The following is a 24,278-nucleotide window of genomic DNA, read 5'->3' as shown; positions in this document are numbered from 1 at the left end:
ATATTACTACTCCATAAAAAAAATGATGGATATAAAGATTAGAAAGAAATAAGAGAAAACAGATGCTCTAACAGTAAAATGAAGCAAGTAGAACCATGTAGATAGATGGAGAAAATAAGAGCAAGGATTGAAAGTAAATGGTGTAAACTTGTCTTAAGAGAACTTGATCCCAAAGAGCTTGGCCTTTCGTTATAAGGTGGTGGTGGTGGGCTTTGGGTATGGAATACTATATAACAACAGATTTTTTTTGATATGTTGGTTAGATTTGTTCAACTTTTTTTTTCTCTCATTTTCATTTTTGTTGTAAGAGAAGTTCCTCTGGGAAGAGGAAGAGGGTGGGGTATATTATATGGATGATGTAAAAATAAAAGATATCAATAAAATATTATTTAAGAGATTGAAAGTCAGCATAGTATATCATAGAATGAAAAAAATCCTAAATTTAAAAAAAACGAATAAGCACAGATGAAGCATTATGCCAGATCCACCGCTATGTACTATGCTATCACTTTCATGTGGAAAGCAGTTCTCTAACACTAACAAAGATTAACTGAAAGTACAAAAAGGATAGTTTCAATACAATTTTGAACACACAAAGCAAAGAATAAATCTATATGATCGTTACTAATCGATGACTCATCTCCCTGAGTTCAAATCTGACCTCAGACACGTACTAGCTGCCCCAGTTTCCTCATCTGTAAAATGATCTGGAGAAGGAAATGGCAAACCACTCCAGTATCTTTGCCCAAAAAAACCCAAATGGGATTACTACAGAAACAACTGAACATTATATAATTATACTTTTTTTGACCTTCATTGACACAATTCTTTGTATAAAGTGGGGATTTGATCAATATTCTTTGAAAGCTGGGTTGTTTTTTAAACAGAATAACAGATGTCTCTTTTGCAATACTATATATAATAATAATGGAGAGGAGACCTTACATAGAGGAAGACCAGTGCTGAGGAGCAAAGGTGGACTGAGGTGGAGTGACTAGGTCTAAATCTCAGGCCTCCTACTTATTCCCTGTGGGACCTTACAGAAAATACTTCACCTCCTTGGGCTTTTATAAAATGAGGGAAAAGTAAATTAGTTGACCCCTGAGATCCTTTCCAGTTCTGAATCAAAGAAACTTGATTTTTAAAATGTCTTGGGAAAGAGGCACTTTTGAAATAGGACCAACAGGCAAATAAACCTACAGAAAGGAAGCAACAGAAAGGATAGATCCTGTGCAGACTCAGAAAGGAAATAATATGTATTTTAAAACTTATAGTGAAGAAATAATCAAAAAAGAATAAAACTGCTATAATTCACTGAACTTGGTTATTCTGTGACAAGTTTGGGGCTCTTGAGAGTAAGTGCATCTTGCTTAATCAATTCCAGCAATTAAATACAAGAGATTTTTTTTCCCCCTTAATCTTTTTCATCCTTTTTGAGTTTTTCCAATAGATTTTCACTTCTCCATTCTCACTCCTTTTTTAATCAATATTATTTTTTCCCTCCTCCCCCATTACTGGGCAGAAAGAACTCTGAAAATGGTAAGCTTTATTCTATCTAGAGTCTGGAGATTTATTCATGATTTTGCTATTAGCAATCAGATAAATCATTCAATAGCTCCCTTTTGCCTCAGTTTCTTATTCACAGAAGCTTATTCACAGTTAGGAAAAGTATGTTAAGATCTTTAGATAAAGATGCTTTTGAAATGCAAAACCTGACTTCCTTTGTAGATCCATACTTGGGGTGTGGCCAGAGTTTTATAGGAACAGACTTATAGCTACAATCTTTAAACATTATGATCTCTTTGGGATTCTGTTTCCTTTTTTGGCTTAATAACTAAAAATTTCAAATACTAGATAGACAGATCTTCATGTCCCTTATGGTTCTAATAGTCTAGAACCCTATAATATTTACACAGTGGTAGTTGACTAACTGCATGGCTTCTGTTACGGTATTACAAATAATCTTGGCTCAGGGCTCTCCAAAATGCCACTATTCCTACAGAAATTCATAGGATCATAGATCTAGAGTTCAAAGGTAATTTCAAGTATAGTGTTTTTCACTAATGTACAATTAAAAAAAAGTGTATGCATAATCACATATGTCTCTCTCTATATATACACATATGTGTGTATATATGTATCTGCTGGAAAAGGAAATAGCAAATCCCTCCAGTATCTTTGCCCCAAATGAGATCACAGTCAGACTTGACTGAACAATATACATCTCTCATCTTTCTAATCTCTATTCTATATCTGTCTATTCATCTATCCATCTATCTATCATCTATCTATTTATCTGTCTATCATCTATATGATATATTCTGTTTCTTTTTGCTTCTGAAGAATTGAGTAAGATTGTTGTTAGGCACAGACCCTGGTTGCAATTGTTATCAAAAGTTGTCACTGCAGAGGGAGTTTGGTAAAATATCCAAACCTCAGTTTTCTACCTTCAGAGATTAGTGAACTTCTCCTCCCCATAGGAGCAGACTCAAGTTCAACTTTTATTTCAAAACAGAAAAAATGCTTATATTTTTTAGTTTATGGATTGGGGATATTTGCACATGTTTCTAATGAAGTTTTGTAGAATTATGAGTAAAAAAGGTCTATTTTAAATGAACTTTGTCTAAGATGCTTCTTTCAGGTCAAGAAATACTCATATCGACTGTAAGAGAATGCAAATAAATCAAAGAAAGTGACATAAGAAGTTATGAATATATGAAATATGAAGTACTCATATATCAACCACAGTAAATGAAATAAATGCTTTCCTTTGCAAACTCTGCTGTTCAATAGCATGCTTTCATATATATATATATATATATATATATATATGTATGTATATAAATTTTCTTATTCAAATGCCATCTCAGTGCTTAGAAAGATCTGAGACTTAACACAATAACTGTTGTTTATTTGTTTCAGTTATATCTAATTCTTCATGATCCTATTTGGGGTTTTCTTGGCAAAGTTAGTGGAGTGGTTTTCCATTTCCTTCATCATCTCATTTTACAGATGAGGAAACTGAGGTAAATAGACTTAAGTAAGTAAATAGACTTGCCCAGGGTCATACAACTAGGTAAGTGTTGAAGCCAGATTTGAGTCTTCCTAACTTCAGTCTCAATGCTCTATCCATTTTGCCATCTAACTGTGGCAGAGTGGATAGAGCATTAACCTTGGAGGATGGGAGTCCAACCTTAGATGCTTGCTAGCTGTGTGACCTTGGACAAGTCACTTAACCCTGATTGCCTGGCATCTGGGACCATCTCCAGACATCCTGATTCATATATGGGAACTGGATCCAGATAGCTCTAGAGAAGAAAGCATCTCCTCACTCAATATAATTCATGTGCTTGTCATAGCATCTCCTTAGCGAATAAAAGATAAACATCATCATCATCATCTTTAGTGAACAATTAACTTCATTTTTAAGGGATGCAATAATTCCTTCACACCATTTTAGTTCATGTATCTATAGATTTTTATATGAGGAACAGCTTGGTATATAGTCTAGGGCGTTGGCTTTGGAAGTCAGGAAGTTGAAGGTTCATGGATATGAATTAGAAAGAGATTTCAGAGGTCATCTAGTCTAATCCCCTTATTTACATATGAGGAAATTAAGGCTGAGGGAGTTTAAATGATTCTTAGATCTAGTATTTAAAGGCTTCTCCTAGGTTATCTAATCCAAAATATTTTTTAAAAACCCCCCCAGGAGAACTGAATTTCAGAGAGGTTTTGTAATTTATCTGATGTTATACAGTCAGTAAGTGCTGGAAGCAGAAGTACTCCTCAAAACCTGCTTCTGATACATACTGAACCTGACAGTTGGAAGAGGTACCTAACTTCTTGAGGCCCTCATCACATCTCTAACAATATAAACTAGAAAATAGTAGCTTTTTGCATGAATAACTTAATTTGATGCTTCCAACAATCCTGTGAGTTGAATACTTTTATTCTGTCCACTTTACAAATGATGAAGCTGAGGTTCACAATGGTTTAAATGATTTGTACAAGTTCAATCAATGTCTAAGGCAGAATTCTCCCTCAGATCTTCCTGCTTCCAAGTCTAGCACTTTATTCATGAAGTCATGTTTCCTGTCTCAGAAAAATTGAGATCTCTATCTGTGGAGGGAATTTCCACACTAGAAATTCTTCCCACTGATAAAATCGCAAATCCAGATCCAGCCTTAATCTACCCTCCAAGAATAAGTCAGTTTAAATTGCCAAACATAATTCATTCAGAATCAATGTTTGTACAAATTAATACTTCTAATATTTGAAGTAAATGAGTCAGAGAGGAATTAAATGCTTTGCCCTATCTAGTTCACAAGGCCATTTAATCCAATCTAAGAACATAACTCAGAACTCTTAATAACTGAACATCTTTTTCCATATTTTGGCTGCAGTCATCAGGGTCACCTCAATGTTAACCTAAGTCTTAAGGGATCCTATAACGACAGACTCACAGGTAGTTAGGTCTTTAACACTTGGCTAGTGAACTGCATTAAATGCTGAAACTAACCTAGGATAGGATGATAATAGTCATTTTTCTTGGAGGAATGTTGTGAGATTTTCTTTGAATAGCAGAAAAGACATGGGGTGGTAATGTTTCACAAGGGAAGCACCATCTTTGGTGTCTTTCTGGCTTTTTTGATGATTCTTGCCAACTTCTTGTGTACATGAGGATTCAATCAGCCTCAGAGCTGCTTTGGGAGGCAGCAAGACTGTAAATCTGGGAGAGCTGGAAGCATTCAGGGTCTTGAACTTTATCGGGTTTGAATGTGTGATTGTGAAAGTAAAGAGCAGAGAGACGACAGCACTCAATAAATCAAACCCAGAGAAGATCAGGGTTGTCAAAGACAGGAGAAAAACAGGCTCTGGACACAAGCACAACCTAAAAAGAAAAAAAAATGCACAGGCATTTGAAGCTATTTTACATTTCTTTCAAGATCTTCCTTCTCAAAAGCAAATGTCTTTCCTTTTCTAACCACCCTAACCTAGAGACCACAGAAGCATAGAATTTTAAATCTGGGAAAGAGCTTTTTAGAGGCCACCCATTCCCTTTCATTATATTCCTCACATCCTCAGAATTAAAAAAAGTTGTAATCACAATATCTTGAATCTACATTTCTTTTTGTTCCTATCTGAGAATAATTCTTTTAAAATGAAGATCCTATCAGTTTGGCTTCCATCCCTCCCCCACCCCCAACTGCAGTCACTTTAGGCTTACTAAGAGTTTCTCCTCACATCTTACCTTTTCTTTTTTCCTTCCTTTCTGCCTTCCTTATAAAAATCATTCAGAAAAATGAGAGAAATAAGTTATTAGATAATCATGGGGTTTCAATCCCAAATCACCGCGTTTGTCTCTATTTGGTATATATCTATATAACATTTTTTTCTTTCCTGATACATATAAGTTCCTTGAAGAAAGGAATTGCTTCACTTGTAGCTTTGTATTCTCAATAATACGTACTTTTGATCTATTAATTAATTGATTTTGGAGTTTTTTTTGTTATTTAAGATATATTTTCATTTTTGATATATTTTATTTTCATATCTCTACATTTCCAAATGTATCTCTCCTACCTTCCTCTTCCAGAGAGAGAATCCTTAAAGTACAAAAAAAAAAAAGGAAAAAAGAGGGGAAAAGTTCAAAAAACAAATAATCCTATCAAAATTTTGTTTGACATCATAGAGTTCCATATCTATAGTCTGCAGAGAAAGGAAGATGGTCATGCCTCTCATACCTCCTCTTCAGCAAGTTTGCTCATTATAATTTAGAAACATACTCAATCAATTACTTTGTTGATTTTTCACCTTTTCATTGCTATAGTCATCATATACTTTTTTTCTTGATGCTACTTATGTAAACTGATACAAAGTAAACAGAACCAAGAGTCAGCAGAACTTGGTACTTTCACATCATTTTGATCAGGACTTCCCTGTAACTCTTAATCATTTCACAGAAGTTGGACTCTAATTTTCCACTATACATAAAGAAAGAACTAAAAGGGGTGTGAATCAATTGAGACAATGGATTTCTTTATGAGAAGTTTTATCTGAAGAGTTTCAAGTTCACCATCTTTTCCTCAGTGTCCAGTTGGAGCTTAGTATAAGCTATTTCTCAAAGAAGAACATTGAGAGCCAGGTACAGTATTTGTTTTCTTAAAAAGGAATCAAAATAAAGGAATATTTTTTTCTCATTTCATCTCTTCTTTGGACATATCTCCACGTCATAGGGTTGGACCTTCATAGGAATTCTGTTAGAAAAATGGCTCACAGAGTTGGATGTGGGTTGAGAAAACCTTAGAGTTAGACTTTGAAATGCAAGGTGGACTTCTAGGAAACGGTTGGGTAGATGAAGAAGTTTAAATTTGAACAGCACATATTTAAATTTTACAAAGAAAAACCAGTTAAGATTACCCCTGCCAGGGTGGCTAGGTGGTACAGTGGATAAAGCACTGGCCCTGGAGTCAGGAGTACCTGGGTTCAAATCCGGTCTCAGACACTTAATAATTACCTAGCTGTGTGGCCTTAGGCAAGCCACTTAATCCAATTTGCCTTGCAAAAACCTAAAAAAAAATCACCCCTGCCAGAGATGTCCTAAATATGAGAAAGATTCCTTTGTTTTCTGAATCCTAAATCTGGAAGAGACTTGAACCATAGTTAAACTTGTGGGATAATTTCACTTTTTTCACAAAATATTAAGGGAGCAGTCCTTTCCCTATGTTTCCTGGAAATTCTGCTTAACTGGAATTTGCCAAGCCTTTGTGCCAATTGAGAGACTTACAAATGCCTCAAAAATCAAGGAATGAAGTTCCTAGTCTCTGTTCATACAAAGAGAGATCAATAAATATATTAGAGTCATTGGCTTTTGGTTGATTGGAAATTCTAGTATAATATCTCAGCACATAAGGACTGAATGTCCTTGAGAAATGAACAGAGAGAAGACATTGGTTAGAGGGAATCTTTATAGTTTCAATTTATGTATCTTTGCTCAAAAAAGCTGGATGTTTGGGGTTTCTTTAAAAACAAGCACAAAATTCTGGATTTAGATCTTTGTTTCTGTTTTAACTTACTTGGGTTGTTGCTCAGGTATTATTTGATACCACTTTCCATTCCTCCCTCCTCCTCCTTTGAAAATAAATTGTAATTTGTGCTGAGATGGTCTTTGGGGAAGCAAGATCCACCCTCCCACAAAAAGATGAGTATTCCGAGAAATACCTGGTAGCATAGCAGCGCGTTTGGGGAAAAGGTTGCCTTTATTTGAGGTTGAAAGATTTGCCTTACCATTTGGACCTCTTTTTCATCCTTTGCTTAATTATATGTGTGTATGGAGGGAACAAGCAATAGGGCTGGCTGTTGGAAGCAGGGAGAGTAGTGATAGGATATACTTCAGTGGGAATGAAGCTGCCTCAGCTTTTTTTTTTCTTTTTGGTGGGATGGGAAGAAAGTGATAATGATAATTTCTAGGTTGGAGTAAAACACCATCAGCACATGCTCATGGGGATTGAGATTCTAGCTTCTATGGAACACCCTGGCAGCAGAATAATTGGACTAGATTGAGAGGCAGTTAGAAAGGAGGCTAAGATTTTCAATTGAGGTCAGAGCTACATTGTGTTCACTACTGAAGAATCTTTTTTTCCATCTATTGAACTCTTAATAAAGCAACAAACTAATGCACTTTTATCTTGTTCTGGGGTCTGGGGGAGAAATGAAATTTAGGGAGTCTTCTGCTTCTCTCTCTCTCTCTCTCTCTCTCTCTCTCTCTCTCTCTCCATTGTCCTTGATTCTTCTTTCTTCTTCCTCCTCTTTCCTCTTCTTCTTCACTTTCTTTTCTTCCTTTTTTTCTTTCTTTCTCCATTCCACATTTTTCAGGGGCAGAGCAGCCTCCTCAGGGACCTCAAGGGCTTCCAAACTTCTCATTCTCCTAAAGTGGGGACAGGAAGTAGGATGGAAAAATGTATATTCCTTTTGCTACTTTAGGGCAAAGGTGAGGTAAGGGACTAAGTTAAGGTCCCTGTGAATTTTCATGCTCTTATTGAATATCATAAGAGATTTAAAGTTAGAAGGGACCTTAGAAACAGCTTATAGTAGATGAAAATGGTTGGCAATTTATTATGAAAACAAATAGTATTATATCCATCTCAGCTGTTATGAGTTAGACTCATAGGAGGCCTTGTGATTCTGAGTCTTGTTTACCACCATCTTAAATGGGGATTTGCCTTCTCTGTATGGTATGGATTGATCTTCCACTTTATTTGGGTAGAGAGAGAGCAAGGGAAAGGTAATGGAAATGTTATTTTGTTTGTATGGTTTATTTTCACAAAACAATAGAACATGATTATGACTTAGCTCATGTCCAACTCCATCTACCCAGTAAGTGCCCTTCTATCCCTCTGCCCCTCCTGGACTCTGTCAATTCCTTCACTTAAAACTGTTCCACCTAAGCTTTGAAACATTTCTGAAAGCACAGGAATTCCAGACCTTGTGAAGCTTTCTTGGCTAATCCCATTCTGCCCTGGTCTCTAAGTCTGAGGTCCTTAAAATGAGGTTGGGTCCTGATAGTCTTTCTGACAGTGGTTGATCAAATTCTGAAGTTGGTGAGAGATCAGCCTGACTAAAACTAGCCCAAGGTGTATGGGTGAAAGAAAATGTCCCAAGATTACTAGGAATTATGGTAGAGAGAATCTGTTTATTAGGAATGGAATTTTGGATTTTTTTTTTTGTTATTGTTAGGAAGGGAAGAGGAATTTTCTATAAAAAATAATCTTTCATCATCACAGGTGTTCTGAAGATATTCATTTAATGGCAAAATTGATTTGATTTGATTTAAAGTGGCAATGGCTGGGAGAGGCAGGAAGTGAAAAAATTTTAATTTCTTATTGGGTGACCTGGATAACATTATTTAAGAAGGAAAGAAAAATGGAAGGAAGGTAAGAAAAAAAAGGGAGAGAAAGGAGAAAGGAAAAAAAGATTGAAGGAAGGAAGAAGGCAAAAAGGAAGGAAGGAAAAAACTGAATGGACTAGGATTGAATTTTAGGTACTGCCAGTAAGGAGTCTTTTGCTATAACCCTCCCCCCATCCCAAGCCTGCTTATCTCGACTGCCATAGCTTACCAGCCGGGTATGAAGTACATTTAGCTATATAAACATGGTGAAGAGAAGAATGCTACCAGAGTGACCTTTCGTACTGTATATCCCACCTCCCAGCAGCAGCGGCGGCGGCGGCGGCCAGGCCCAACCCAACCCCGCCCTCCAGGGGACTGTAGCCTACATCCTCAGCAGGAATCCAAACCTAGGAACCTAGAGTCTCTCCACTCCAGGAGCCTTGGTGCCTCGTTTATTCCCGAAGGATTGTGTTTTTATATGAGTTGAAAAGATCAACATTCACAGTTTTTTTTACCTGGGGTAGGGAATTGGGTTTGGGGAGTTGGATAGATGGGGTGGGAAGGACACCTGGGAAGAGTTTGCTTTCACCATTCGATGACCTTTCCTTGAAATGAAAAATAAACAGTTTTGGATTTTAAACAATTTGTATTGTTTTTTAAAAGGCAATAATACCAAGGGATCTTTGATCTATATTTTCTGAAAGCCCAAAATTTCCCTTTGGTAGACCAGATTAGAATTACTGAGGCTCCTCTCATTGGAGTAGGAATAAGAATAGAAGTTATGATGGGGTCATTTAGCTGAACCCAAGTTTTTAAGTATTAGATCTTAGGTTTAGAAGAAATATGGTGTATGATGGGAGGCATCACAAATCTAGACTTTTTTTTTAAAAAAAACCCTCAATTTAAAACTTTTCTAAGATTTGTATTATTTCAGTTTTTTTTCTGAAAGAAAACCATCAACTTTGTCAAATGACATAATAGGCTTGAACTTGTAGGGTTAAGGGTATATTATGACGCTAATCCTCTTTTGAGCTAGCTCTCACAACTAATGACGGAGTTAAGAACACAATCTCGCCAGTTTTGCACCCCCCCCAATTAACTGTCGTATTATGGTTGAATTAAAACTGAGAATAATGCATGCAACTCAGCCAAAATAAATCACACCTCTTGACAGAGGAGAAAACCCCAGAGAAGAGAAATTCACTCGACTCACTATTTAAATGAAATAATCATAGGGACCAGGTTTTCCCTCTCACTCCCCGGTTAATCAGATCAAAGATCCCGGTTTTTTGTTTTGAATTTGGCCCAGTGAAATGGTTCAAGATGAACAACTCTTTAAAAAGAAAGAGAAGGGGGGAAAAATGAAAGAGGAAGAATGGTTCCTAAGAAATCAGGGTTGTTTACTTTTAAAAAAATTAGCTCTCTCAAACTCTTGAATTTTTGCCCACTTCTTAAAGAGAGATCCTCCTTTCCATACCTCTTCGTCTTTCTTTTATTTTGAAAAATAATTTTAGTGGGATAAAGGAGGAAAAAAAAGTCAGTCCAGAGGCGTTCCAAGCCAGTGAATCGAGTCTAGTAGATGACCCAAATCTGATTTGGTTTCCATGAAAATATGTTTTTTGCCATCGAAGTGATCCCCTCGAAGCAGAAAAAGGGCAAGTTAAAAGAAGGAATTCTTAGTGTTCCTTCGACTTAATGGAATTACATATTTGATTTAGAACTTTTAGTATTATTATTTAAATCTTACTCTCTCTCTGATCTTTATAACCAGGGCAGCCCTATAATTCCCAATGCCACCTCCGGTTGGAAACCAAAGCAGAAGAAATAAAAATGTGTTGCTTAGCAAGAGACTTATAATACAGATAGTTTTCTTCTTTGTTTTAGAAAAAAAAATTTTAAATAAAAAATTTGGGACTCTGTAGAGTAAAGCCAGGCCACTTCAGACACATAGGAGACAAAAATTGGTAAGCCCAGTCTACCTCTCTCTCCTCCTCATTTCTAACCTAGGCAGAGTTTGGTGGAGCCTTCCTCTTTAACAGCCGGTGAGAGATGTGGTAAAGAGCTGGTCAAAGGCATATTCAGTTATTTGATAGACCTTTCGAGCCTCCTCCTCACCTTTTACAATTACAAATTTCTAGATGGTGTCCATAGACTAGGAAACAAAAATGAGAAACAAACATTGGCAACACTAGGAACTTCGATGGTTGCCTGAGTTCGGACTACGAAGTTAATTGCTAGCTTGTAGGCAAATCGAAATAGCTATTTCTTTTCAGAAATCGCTAATTTTATAGGGTGGGGGCTGTTAGTATTTTTAAGGGAAGAAACCCTAACAAAAGAAGAATTGCACAGGAAAATACACATAAAACAGCAATACCTGTGACAAAAGAACCATCTTAAGAACAAACAAACAAATATGATTTTAATTTAATCACTTTTTGCTAAAGCATCCTAAGGAGGGTTCAAAAGCCATTCATTTTAGTAATTGAACAAAAGTCTTGCTTTCTGTTTACAATTACATTCGATTAAAAATGAATCAATTTACAAAAAACTTCAATCGTTTATTTTTAGAATCTCTTCCCCATTTAACTTCCTTTCCAAATGCGACTGGTGAAACTGGGATTCAGGGCTTTAACTGGGAAGGAAAGCAAGCAAAAACTAGGAATCTTCGCAGTAAGGACTTTAAAATTTCTAAGTGTTTAACAGAAATTAACTGCGGAAGAGGGAAACTCTTTCCCATTGCTTCTAACCACCCTCCTCCCTCCCCACCCTAGTGAACCGTAGTGTTCACAATTTAGTTTAATTAGAAAGGAAACAAATTTTCTGGTAATATTTGACATTGGTAATTTAGCATCCAATAATATTTGAAACCTGTCCCCGCTCACTTCTCTCTACTAAGAAGCTTAAGAGAAATTCCAGAGAAACCAAATACAGAAAGGAAAAAAAAAGAGCAATTAGGACTAGCGCATATTAGAAATGCTTTTACTTTGATTTACCTGGGGGGAAAGCGGAAAGAAAAAAACAACCTCAAAACAGCACTTCCTACCCCTGTTAAATTCTCTGTCCCCTGTCTTTGGGTCACGTCCATCGGAAGGAATGATGTTTGTTAGCTCGAGGGAGCGAGACAGACTTCACACAGCTCCCGCCAGATGAGACTCTCTCTGTACAAACTGATGAGGACTGATATCCAGCTGATAACCCCTGGGGAATGAGTTATTTTAATTCCCAGTCACTTTTCCTGCTAAGAACCGTGTTGATTTGTGCTCAGTTGTGATAACCATTTGGAGAGAGAAAAGAAAGAAGAAAATATGAATACTCAGTTCTCACCACAACCTGCCTGAGGCTTACCTGAATTGGGAGTGGGGCGGGGGGTGGAAGTGGGGTGGGGGGGTGGGCGTGGAAAGGGATATTTAGTAAGACCAATCGAGTCTATAAAACCTGATAAATTTTGTGGTCCCTATTGATGTCTGAAAATGGGAGCATTTTCACTCACCTGATCCCTCACATATTCACCGCTAGCCCAAATCGGAATAACTAGGGAGTGGCGGACGTGAACTTCAAGGAACCAGATGAGAGATCAGAGACAGAGTCCGGGGGAGAGGGAGAGGGAGAGGGAGATGGAGAATGGCCGAGAGGCCAAACTGAATCAAAGTGGGGGAAAGAGAGAGCCAGTTAACTCAACAGTGGAAGTATTCTTTAGTCTAGCTGTTTCCCCACTAACGACAAAATGAGTAATTCTGGGGTCCTGGGGAAGCCGGTACTAACAGTCTAAAGTCAGAAACATATTTAGATCAACCTCAGCCCCCCACCCCGAGTCCCCAAGACACACCCCTCATTGTGGGGCTAGATGGAGTGAATAAAGAAGGGACTGGAGATCAATCGAAATTTCTCTTTTAGTCAAAATATTTTATTTGAGCTATTTCCCTTTCACTACGTGAGATGTTTGTTTTTTAGCACGGGCTAAAGAAACCAAGAGGAACACTTTTTAGGGGCCGTGTGAGGATGGGGTGTCTCTTATGTGACTGGCTTGGGGCGAGTCTTGTGGGACATTTCGGGATGCGGACTCTCGGGACTCCCACCTGTGCCCTCAGGCGCTTGGGAGCCAGGCTCCTGGCCATTGCGTCCGACGCCGGTCTCCTAGACTCGGCCTTGTGGAACTAGCCTTAACCCTGGGACAGGGTTCCTCGGGCTGCTCGCCTTCCTCACCGCACACACTGCAGACTCAGCCCCAGATCAGCCTCTTTCTCCAGAACACGCACAGCCTCCCCTGCCCCCTCCCCTCCCCTCCCCCCTCCTCTCCGGCCGGTCCCCTCCCCTCCGCGTTGGTTCCCTCCCCCTCTCCCTCCTCTTCACCTCTCGAGCCTAGCCGCTCAGAGTGAGCCGAGAGGGCCCGCTGGCTGGCACCCTTCTGGCGAGCGCTGTTTGTTTAGGGCTCAGTGAATCCAATCAGGAGCAGCAGGCTGCAATTTTCCGGCAGGGCTGTGAGAGGCGCCTCCTCTCTCCTTTTTATACTTGAGCAGCTCCTCGCCGCACACCCGGGACTCGCGGCTTGCTGGCCTTTCCTCGGCTCCAGCTCCCAGCTCCCGGGATTAAACACCACCGCGGCCAGCCTCCATGCAAATCGACCACACCAGGTTTGGCTCTTTTTTTCCTCCACCCGTTCCCCCTTCCCTCCCCTTTTCTTCCCTTTGCCACCCCCCTCTCCTCTTTTCAGGCCTTTCCCATTCTTTCACCCCCTTGGGGGGGCGGGGAGGCGGAGGTTGGGGGGGTGGGGGGTGGAAAGAAGCAGACACAGTCCCGCCACCAGAAAGCTCCGTCCGGGACTCCGGGTGGGTCCCCGCTTCCTCCTCCCTCGATGTCTGGAGGCGCTGCCGGGTTTTTCTGGGACACAGCCTCCCGCATGCAAACTTGTACTCTTTTCCTGAGCCTGAAATCCTTCTCTGCTCAGAGCCTTATCTGCGGGTTATCTCAGAGGGAGAGCTGGGGTGGGGGGAGCCCGGGAAGGGGGAGCGGACGGCGGACAGGCAGACTTCTTTTCGGGGTGCTGCGATTCCTTTTGACTATGCTATCTTCCACGGTCCGGAGCCTTCGGAAAGCAGTCTCCGAGGAGGTGGGACTTGCTAGTTTCTTCCGTGGCTCGCTGTCACTTCTTCCTTCTCCCTTCTCTTGGGCGTACTTGACTCAAGGGGCGAGTTTCTTCCCCCGTCCCCCTTTTTCCTTCCTTCTCCTCACTCCCCCCCCCCCCAATTGTGTGATCTTTTCTGTGGTGTGTGAGTGCGATCTTGGTGTGGAATAGATGGCATGGGGGACAGGGCTACAAATCCCGTCTGTGTGAGTGTATCTGCGTGTGCTCGCGTGGGCGTGGGGGGGCTTGTTCCGTGGCCCTGTGCCATCTCTAAGGTGTGCGCTGGCAACTGCAGCGGAGACCGATGGACGAGGTCTGGCCTTGGGTCCCCAGCCTCGTCACGCTTCGGGCCGGCGGCTGATGGCGGGGCCCGGCGCAGCCTCTCCCCAGAAGGTAGCTGGCTGGGCTCGGGCTCCCCCTCGCCCCCGCCTCCCGGCCTCCTACGTCTTCTCCCAACTGGTGCTCATCTCGGGATCTCTCTCTTTTCTTTCCCCTTCAACCCCTCCCTCTTCCCCACCCTCCTCCTCCTTCCCTCCGAGGCTGGCTGCTAGGAAAACTCGAGGCGAGATCCAGAGGTGGAGAAAGTCCTCGGTTTCGTTTTCAGGGACAGGTTGCTTTCCTAGGGCTTCCAGTTTTTACCGGGGGAACCTTAGACATAGTTATTTAAGGGGAAGGAAGGAGACTCCGAGTGCAGCCACTAATACTCCTCTCTCTCTCTCTCTCTCTCTCTCTCTCTCTCTCTCTCTCTCTCAAGTCTTTTGTTTTCCTGGTCCCTTTCCCAAGTGGAATTAACTCCTAGACAGAAAAGCCGCTTAAGTGAGACTTCACTAGAACCCTGCCAGGGACCCTCTAGGGCTGGTATTGGACGCAGCAAAAGATGCTGAAGAGGGTGAGGGGAAGGGGCGCGGTGGGGGCAGCTGGGGGGGGGCGATGGGAAAGAGGAATTAGGTATCTCGTGTGAGTTTACAATTAGATTACTTCTCCCCCAGCCAAAGACTCTCTGTTACTCCCCTAGGCCCTCCCACCTCCACCCCCCCCCCCATAGTAGAAGAAAAGGGCTTTTCAAATAACTGTTTGAAAAAGAGGAGAGAGAGGGGTTTGGAACGTTCCCTCATTGTTTGGTAATATTTTCTCCCCCCCCCCCCCCCGTTTCCACCCCCGCCCTGCCTTCCTTCAGGAGCTAGCGGAGCTGCTAGGTGCGGCGCCGGACCTTGGATGGCCTTGACTGACGGGAGTTGGTGCCTGTTGAAGCGCTGCGCGGCCGGGGCTCCCGACGTCGGCGACTCCGCTCCCTTTGCGGCGCGGGAGCCTTCCTCCCCCCCGTCCCCCCTCTCCTCCTCTTCCTCCTCCTGCTGCTCCCGGGGGGGCGAGCGGGGCCCCGGCGGCTCCGGCTCCTGCAGGACGCCCCAGCTGGACCCGGACGGGGCCGGGACCCCGCCTCGACCCTCGCTGCTCAGCTCCTACAGCCCGCGCCCCTTCGCGCCCCCCCACGGCCCGGCGGGCCCGGGGGTCGGGGGCCCGGGCGGCGCCCCTCCGGCCTGGGAGGATCTCCTGCTCTTCACTGACCTCGACCAGGCCGCCACCGCCGGCAAGCTGCTCTGGTCCGGCCGCGGCCCCAGACTGAGCCCTTTCGCCGCGGCCGAGCAGCCCGAGGAGATGTACCAGACCCTCGCGGCCCTCTCTTCCCAGGGACCCGCGGCTTACGACGGCGCGGCCGGCGGCTTCGTGCACTCTGCGGCCGCCGCGGCCGCCGCGGCCGCCGCCGCCTCTCCCGTGTACGTGCCCACCACCCGCGTGGGCTCCATGCTGCCCGCCTTGCCTTACTTACAGGGCGCCGCCAGCGGGCCCGCTAGCCACCCCGGCGCGGGGCCCCCCGGCTGGCCCCAGCCCTCGGCCGACAGCCCCCCCTACGGCGGCGGCGGCGGCGGCGGCGGCGGGGGCTCGCACGCTTCTGCCCGCTTCCCTTACTCTCCCAGCCCCCCGGTGCCCAACGGCGCGCCCCGGGAGGCCGGCGGCTACGGGGCCAACGGGAGCGGCGCAGGGGGCGGCGGCGGCGGCGGCGGCGGGGGTCTCGGGGCCGCGGGCAGCAGGGAGCACCAGTACAGCCCGCTGGCCGGGCCGCGGCCCATCAACGGGTCTTACCACCACCACCACCACCACCACCATCACCACCCCGGCGCCTACTCGCCCTACGTGGGAGCGCCGCTGACCCCCGCCTGGCCCGCCGGCCCCTTCGAGAACTCCGTCCTGCACAGCCTTCAGAGCCGCTCCGGGCCCCCGCTCACCGTGCCCCGGGGCCCAGGCGCAGGTAAAGCCGGAGAAGCGCCCCAAAGTCGGGGGCAGGAAGGGAGCTAACCGGTTGGATGAGTGGGGGGATAGGGGGCGAAGGGAGAGGAAGCCAGCACCCGCCGACCTGAAGCCGGGAAGCCGCAAACTGGATTTGGGGCTACGGGCTCTTTCTGAAATAGAAGTCCTTAATTGCAATTAGTTTGGAAATGTGTGTGTGTGTGTGTGTGTGTGTGTGTGTGTGTGTGTGTGTGCTCCCAGAAAAGTTGTACTAATTTGGGTACACTGATATATTTAATTTAAAAGGAGTGCTTTCATTTTGCTGTGTATCCAAATAGGATTATAAATAGATCGTACTTGGAAGAAGCAGGCCTTACTAGACAAAGTCTCTTCCTAAAATTCTCTCCCACCTTCAAAAGTTTCTTACCGACTTAAGAAAGTTGGAGTGCTACATTGGGGATGAGATTTTTGATCGACTGAACCTTGAGGGATTTAGGAAGGCTTGGGGATTTTAGTTTTGGTGTACTCAATTTTCTTTTCCGCCTAAGGGATTTGATTTTTAAATATTTTAATATGACATTAAGAGAAGAGGTAAAATGTAACTTGTCCTCTCCCTAAGTTTCTGGAGATACAATAGAGGAGCAGGCTTTTTAGCCTGTCTTGTTTTGGATTATGGGTGCCATTTTCAACTGATTAGATACTGCAGTTAGCAGCTTGGGTGATTATTGCCTGAAATTCTAGATCAATGACTTGCCATTTTTGAGGGAGACTCTCCTGCTGGCATGGGTGAGTACCCTGGGCCTTGGTAGTTGAAATCTGCCAGGCCTGGCATGGTTTCTAATGTTCATACTGACTGCCAGGTCAAGTTTGTGTCTGGTGTTGCCTTTTGGGCAAATTCATTTTACTTGTGGATAGATACTGAAAGGTAGCTCCCATTTCAATCCAAACTGAATATCTTTCCTAAACACTTATGAGATCTAAATTGCACCATTATCATTTATTTTTCATCTCCACCTAAGCCTTTTTCAGTCTTCTCAGGAGCATCATTTGTATTATTTTTGACCTAATGTTTGATAACCTGATAGATTGAATGGAATATATTTTCACTTTTGGGGGAGGCACAGACAGCAGTATTGATGCCAGAGAAGATACCAACTCGTGTCAGTCTCTCATTCTTCTATTCAGTTACTTAACTTTTCTGGCATGGGTTGAGGTACTTCAGTGGGTGGTGTGATTATGAAGCAAAAACTAGTTCCATTAACCACAGGTCAAAATTAGTTTAATTTATTTAGAGCTGGTAAATATGAAGACAATTAGCACTGCCTTGTTCCTTGCCACCTTTCATGCCTTAATTTGTCCTTTTGGAACTCCTCTCCCATTCTCTTTCATTTATAATTTAGTGCTAATAGTTTGAAAAAGTGTTTACGTGTGTTTGCATGTGTGTGTTTGCATGTGTGTTTGCGTGTGTGTGTTTGCGTGTGTGTGTTTGCGTGTGTGTGTGTGTGTGTGTGTGTGTGTGTGTGTGAGAGAGAGAGAGAGAGAGAGAGAGAGAGAGAGAGAGACAGAGAGACAGAGAGACAGAGACAGAGACAGAGAGAGAGTGTGATTTGAATGGCATTAACTAGCCGATCCTTTTTGCTTCTCCTCTCCCCCTTAAGACATGGGGGTCCCTACTCTTAATGGTATCAAATCCTATTTGCTTCCAGAAACGAGACTGTGGGGTCAGTCGTTTTTTTTTTTTTTTTTAAAATAAGATGGAAGGGCTTAATGGTGGAGATGATTGTTTTAGAGGAGGATCAGAAACCAGTGAATAGAATATTTTTGTAGACCAATATTTAGCATTTAAGGCTATTTCTTGACAACAGTGTACCTCCCCTTTTTCAAATTATTCTGGTATTTGGTAGGATAGTACATGAGAAGATATTTTTCTAAAGAACACTAAAGAAGCTTTTGAATAAGCAAAATATTTTAATCAAAGAATTCCTACAATACCTCTATTTCAAGTAACACATCCGTTTCAAACTTTTTTCTTTTCACTTATTCACACTCTTATCTTCCAATGTGATGAAATAACATTTGTGGAGAAAATAATTTAAAAAAATTAAGTGTTGAACGATTAAGAATAGGACTTAGGGACTTTCCCCAAGATTCAGAGAAAGGAAAGAAGAGAAAATTCCTTGGGTAGAAGGAAGGGGACCCCAAATATCACTCTATTTTTTGCTCCCCAAATTGCAGGTGTCTCGATAACAAATGAATTAGAGGGACTGGTGCTAGGGAAAGTCAGTGTTATACTTTGTTCTTAGTTAATTTTCTACATTTCTTCTTTTCACTACTCATCCTCTCACTTCACTTTTATTTGATACAGAATAAACGAAAGTCTTTTCAGTCTGAACAGTTTAGAGTTTTGGACCCCCAATCCATGTTCCTCATCCTTAACTCCCAGGTTTCCTGTGGGGTAATAAGTAGAAGACTCCTCGAAGATCCTTCGATCTTTCAGTTTTCCCAAATCTGCCATAACTCAGGCTAATCTCATTCCCTTTTATATAATGATTCCTACTGGGTGAACACAAGTGTATATTTCGCGATCAGTTTAGTGATCCAAGCCTAAAAGAAACTGAAGGGATTTGAGACCTGGAATGGTTTCTGCTGTTTTGTCTTAAGTCATTTTTGTGAGGGCTCTAAGCTTGGGAAAGAGGAAGGTTGAATGATAGAAACTGAGTTATCCAAACATTGAATTCCAAAATACAACCAGGAATCCTTCCTCTCATTTTTAAATTAAAATTAGAGTTTAGATTTGTAGATGCATCTAAGCCATATAATAAACGGGGGAAAAAAAATCCAACTAACCAAACATGTAAAATGAGGGTTTGGTTTTCCTTTTGAAACAAAAAAAAAAGGTGAAATTCAAAATAATTTCCCAATCAAATTTGGGGCATTAAATATGAAATGATATTGTCTTTCGGACACTGCAGATTTTCTGCAATTTAAAAATGACAAGTAATATGAGTAGTGGAAAGAAACCCCAAACATAGGGAGAAGAGAATTTTCAAGGCAAAGTGAAATACTCCCTTTAATAGGTACTCTGAAAGGTAACATTTTAAAGTCAACAACCAAGACAAATAACTGTTTAACTTCAGTGTCCTTGAAGTACTAAGCATTTTTACTGATTACCGAATTCAATGGTAGCTTTTAACGGAGAGAACAAAACCTTGTGTATTGTATTTTGTTAGTTTGCCAGTGAATTCTCAATTCTACAAGTTATTGTTTATTTCTCAAAGATGGAAAAAGAATCTTTTGTTTAGTAGATGAAATAGTAGAGTTATTAGTTGAAAATCTTAAGCTCAATTAACTAACCTTATAGTAAGTACATTAGTAAGTTGTTAGTAAATAGGGTACATGTTATAAGAGAGAATAAAGGTTGACATAATAATTGATCAGTGAACAATTTTATAAAGTATAATGTCCAGATAGGGGGAAAAGCTTTAGAAAATGTGTCACCTATAATTTAAAAAAATTACAAAGAATAGGCTACATCTTCTTAGTCTTCTAAGAAGAATGTTTATCCATTCACTCACATTTCATTTGTTTGTGTGGGGGAGAGTAATAAACTGTTACAACTATTTGCTCTTAATTAGTGATTTTTATTAGCAGGTTTATTTTAACTGTGAGTCAACAAAATAGGCAAATCTATGAATTGGGATCCCAAGCACATTTTTAATAGATCAATATCTTAGTCTAATGAGGTTAGACTCACCCTGCAAATTAAAATGAAAGAAAGGCACAGATTATGGGATGGGGATGGTTATTTAGTGCTCTCAGGCATCATAATTTTGAAAGGGGACTAGAGTTTTAATATTACAATAACAAAAGAGGTGAGAGGAAGCTGAACTTACCTCCCACTCTAGACACTCGTTTAAATAGGATTTTTATAGGAGAAAGAAATGTTTGCAAGTAAAGGAGTATTCTTAAGCAAATCTTTTAGACACTCTATCCCATGATTTTTTTTGCTGACTAACCTTTTGTCATAAAGGAAACTGATTTTTTAAAATTAATTGACTGAGTTCCAGGAAGAATGACAATTGAGAGAAAGAATTCCACCTGAGTAGGGGAAAAAGGTCTCTACAAATCTCATTTTACTGACTTGTTGAGAGGAGGCAGCAGTAGAAAAAAATTTAAAGCGTGGTGTTATGCTTTAAAATGGTTTTAGGGAAAATTTAGGATTACATATCACACTGCCTCCATTTAATGCACTTTCCCCAGGTTTTGGGAGTGGTGGTGACCAGATCTTTGTTAATGTTTAATGACCTCTTCTGGTTTGGCAAATAATCTTATTGTAACTGTGCAAGTTTCATTCCTGAAAGTGTTCAGTCTAAACTTGGGGAGAACTAAAGTAGGATAAAGAGTAATATTGTAAGCACTGATAGTAACATAACATAACAGGTTCACTAACCAAAGAACCTTCTTTTGTTTGGAATCTCGTTCTCTAAACAGAAACACGTTAAAAAAACACTCCCCCCCCCCCCCTTTAATCAAAAACATTTAACAATGTCAATCTCCCTTCCTACAGTTTCCAGCATGGTTGCTTGAAAAAGAAATCACTGACCCTCTTCCCACCATTTAACTTAGTCAGGCCATGATGGTGTGACTCCAACCAAACTTGTGGAATAAGATGCCATAGAATAGATAGCATTGGGCAATGGGGGGTGGGGAGTAGACCTTAGATTTCACTAGTTTAGGGATCTCATTCTTCTAGTGAAGGTTGGAAACTTCTTTGGCAATTATATAAATTTTTGAGAGTTAACTAGAGCAGAGAAGCCAATCTGAAAATCAGGGCTATACCTAAGGATTGTCACATGGGGTGTAATAATAGATTTTGTTTTTATTTTGTTAAATGTTTCCCAATTCTTCATTCAGGCCACACTGGGAGGTAGGCCAGGTGTTTTAGGCCCCTGGCCTTGAGTGCTGAAATTACTGCTCAGATTCACACAGTCAAAATTTGTCAGAATTGAGACTTAAAACTAAGGTCTTCCTGGCTCTGAAACTGTTCTCTGTTCTTCCACTGGAATGGGAGAGTGCAAGGAAAAACTGGACAATTCTAGAAGGTCTTCTTTAGAGTAAACCCTGAATCATTCCTGGATCTGAGACCACTTTGAATTGTTAAGAGGTGGAGTGGGCAGGGGAGAGAAAGACTGCAGGCGCATTTGGGAGGAAGCAAGATAAATTTTGCTACAACTTTAGTAGGGGAGCCATTTCATTTCCAGATTATTTGGAGGAAAAGCAGATAAGGGCAGAATCTGTCAACCAAGGCATTTAATAGACCCCATCATAGAATCATAGATAATAGAGTTGAAAGCATAGATGTCTCTATTAGTTAAATTGAAGCCTAGAGGTCCCTACCAATTCACACCCTTTCATTTTATAAATGAAAAATCTAAGGCTCAGGGAGGTTAAGTTTTTCACTCAGGTTCTTCATCAAGTCACGGTTAGCTTCTCAATCTCTAGTTACTTGTATCAACTCTTGTCTTCTTTTTTGTTTCCTCATGGGACCCCCTCCAGATTTGCTGGAGGATCTGTCAGACAGTCGAGAGTGTGTGAACTGCGGTTCTATCCAGACCCCCCTGTGGAGAAGGGATGGGACAGGCCACTACCTATGCAATGCCTGCGGGCTCTACAGCAAAATGAATGGGCTGAGTCGACCCCTCATCAAACCCCAAAAAAGAGTGGTAAGTGGAAGCATGCAATGAGCAGCCTCTGACTACATCCATATGCTTTTCTCTTAGCTGTGGAGGTCCCAGAACTTTTGATGGCATCATGAGATGGGGGAGTCAGGTTGCTGGAACAGTTCTCACAGACTTGTCAACAAGGAGGGGAGCTAGGACAAATTTAGAAAACTGTTTAATTCCATCTGGGCTTGTGAGGGGCTGAGGTTCCCGGGTCGTCCTGAATTCAAGCAGGAAGGAAAGGTTTGAGATGATTCCCTATGTAGATTCTTATTCACGTCTGGATTCGGTTGTGAGTTATTTCTCGGCTAGCTTGCTTTTGTTTCCAAGAGACGGATTCTTTCTAGATCCGTTTCCATATAGAAATAAACATTTACTGCTTTGATGGGTCGATTACTATGTATCCTTTAATTTTTTTGAGTGGGGGGGGGACAAGGAAGGGTATTGAATTTTCGTTAAGTCTGGGTTAGTTTGCTACGGTTTTTGATTTGCTATTAATTAGTTCAGGTCTTTGAAATCTAGGAAATCCAACAAATCTTTCAAGTTAAAGTTGAAAGCTGAAAAGTTAAAACTGAAAATTTCCGATTTTTCCTTCAGGGATCAATTTCACTTCTGTGTACTGAGTTTCTCTTGGTGAGAGAAGATTATTACTCCTATATTTACAGGAGAAAACACATTACAAACAACCCTAGTAAAACTACGGGGCATTTATTTTAGAGAAATATCCTAGTCCCTAATGCATTTTAAAGTAAAACATTTTGCTGTAGGATGCTAGATTTCTTAAGTGTGTAGCTAATTTATTTGTTATATTCTAATTAGCAGGAGTAAATGCAACACTTTATTGTGCTAAATAGATTAGATTGAAATTGCATCACAATGGAAGTCTGTCACCTTATAGAGAGGCAATTAGTTTTATGGGTTCCTTTTTGGTGTATTTAAAATAAAGTGGCTAGGGTAAATTTAATGAGTGTGAATGTATATTGTTAAACTTAATTATAACCTACAATTTAAACTTTCTACAATTTTATTGCTTCCCCCAAATGGTATTCTTTTAAGAACCCAATAAAGAAGTACAAGGATATGGGGTGAGGAGCATGGATGTTATATGTTTGCATATATAATTTTACATTTAACTATATATAAATTATATAACTATCTATTTATAAACTCTAAATATATTATGTATGTGGCTCCCTGGAAAATGCTGCAAGGGAATTTCAATATTTCCATGTTTTATTTAATGAATAAAAACAACTACATTTATTTATCTGAAAAGTCATATTGAGCTCTGGAAGGTAATGTTTTCTCCAATGTTTTCTCTAACTGCCACAAGAGTTTGATCTATTCAAAAGACAGCTTCAGGTTGATAATACCATTTGTTATGTGAGTTTTGAGTACGTGTACCTATAGACAAACATGTTTTTAGTAGTAAATATGATGAAGAAATGAAGGGGCAAAAATTAAGAAGAAAAACAGAAACAAAAAATCCCAGAGTTGACTTGTTTTCCTTCAGTGTAACAGGTGTCTTAGTGGAAACCAAGGTCAGCCCATATAACTAGCAAATAGGCAATAAATGGAACCAATAAGAGGGTGTGTCATGAACAATTAGTAGTCATTGTGAACTCCTTATTTATGGTCACAATGGATAGAGGATACTTCTCAGAAACTCAGTGGTATACTTAAGTTTGTTTAACTTGCAGTACATAACCAATCACAGTGAATTTGACATTGCAAAATAACAGATTTATGGTGTAACTTGAATTCCTTATTAGTGATGAATGTAACAGAGATCACTTGTTACAAGGGACTTTTATAACCCATTCACCTTCATTTCACATGTTTATGAGGACTGGTTTGACTTATGATATATGGTCGACAGCCATAAAGTTCTTTGTTAATAGTGGCAATTCTGATACAAGATTGTTTCACATTGACTTCAAATTCCACTGAAAACTCATAAATGACTTGTTTATAAAATGGACCTTGCTGTCACTAATTGACTGACTTCGTGTATGTCTAAACAGGAAGCAATTATCACTCTTAACCTCTTTTGCCTAATTTTTTGGAGGTGGGGGAGACAAAAAGCTAGCCCCATCTTGGCTCCCTCAGTTTGTCTTACATGCTCCACCCCCCCCCCATCATATCAAATATAAAATAGATCAGCCAGGCTCATAAATTTAAAACTGAAAGTTGAGCTGATTTTCAATCTGGAGTTGAATTTTCAGTTTATTTTGTTTTACATTACTTTTTCTTTCTATCAAAT

At 41.1% G+C, this 24,278-nt stretch overlaps 1 protein-coding gene across 2 annotated transcripts in view; it reads left to right on the top strand.

Annotated features, from left to right (window-relative positions):
• Positions 1–13,251: 13,251 nt before the first annotated feature.
• The window catches only part of GATA6 (GATA binding protein 6), a 41,097-nt gene continuing 30,070 nt past the window's right edge, over positions 13,252–24,278 (top strand). Inside the window, exons 1-3 of one of the 2 annotated variants that reach the window (XM_074207891.1) lie at positions 13,252–13,518; positions 15,187–16,317; positions 21,852–22,018. In XM_074207891.1, the coding sequence (XP_074063992.1) occupies positions 15,225–16,317; positions 21,852–22,018 (1,260 nt within the window). In that variant the 5' untranslated portion in view covers positions 13,252–13,518; positions 15,187–15,224. Of the gene's footprint in view, positions 13,519–14,801; positions 14,899–15,186; positions 16,318–21,851; positions 22,019–24,278 lie in introns of those variants that run through there. The other variant, XM_074207892.1, reaches the window with a different exon arrangement.

This window comes from Macrotis lagotis, chromosome X, assembly GCF_037893015.1.
Source record: "Macrotis lagotis isolate mMagLag1 chromosome X, bilby.v1.9.chrom.fasta, whole genome shotgun sequence".
Lineage (NCBI taxonomy): Eukaryota > Metazoa > Chordata > Mammalia > Peramelemorphia > Peramelidae > Macrotis > Macrotis lagotis.
This window is presented reverse-complemented; position numbering and strand designations above follow the sequence as displayed.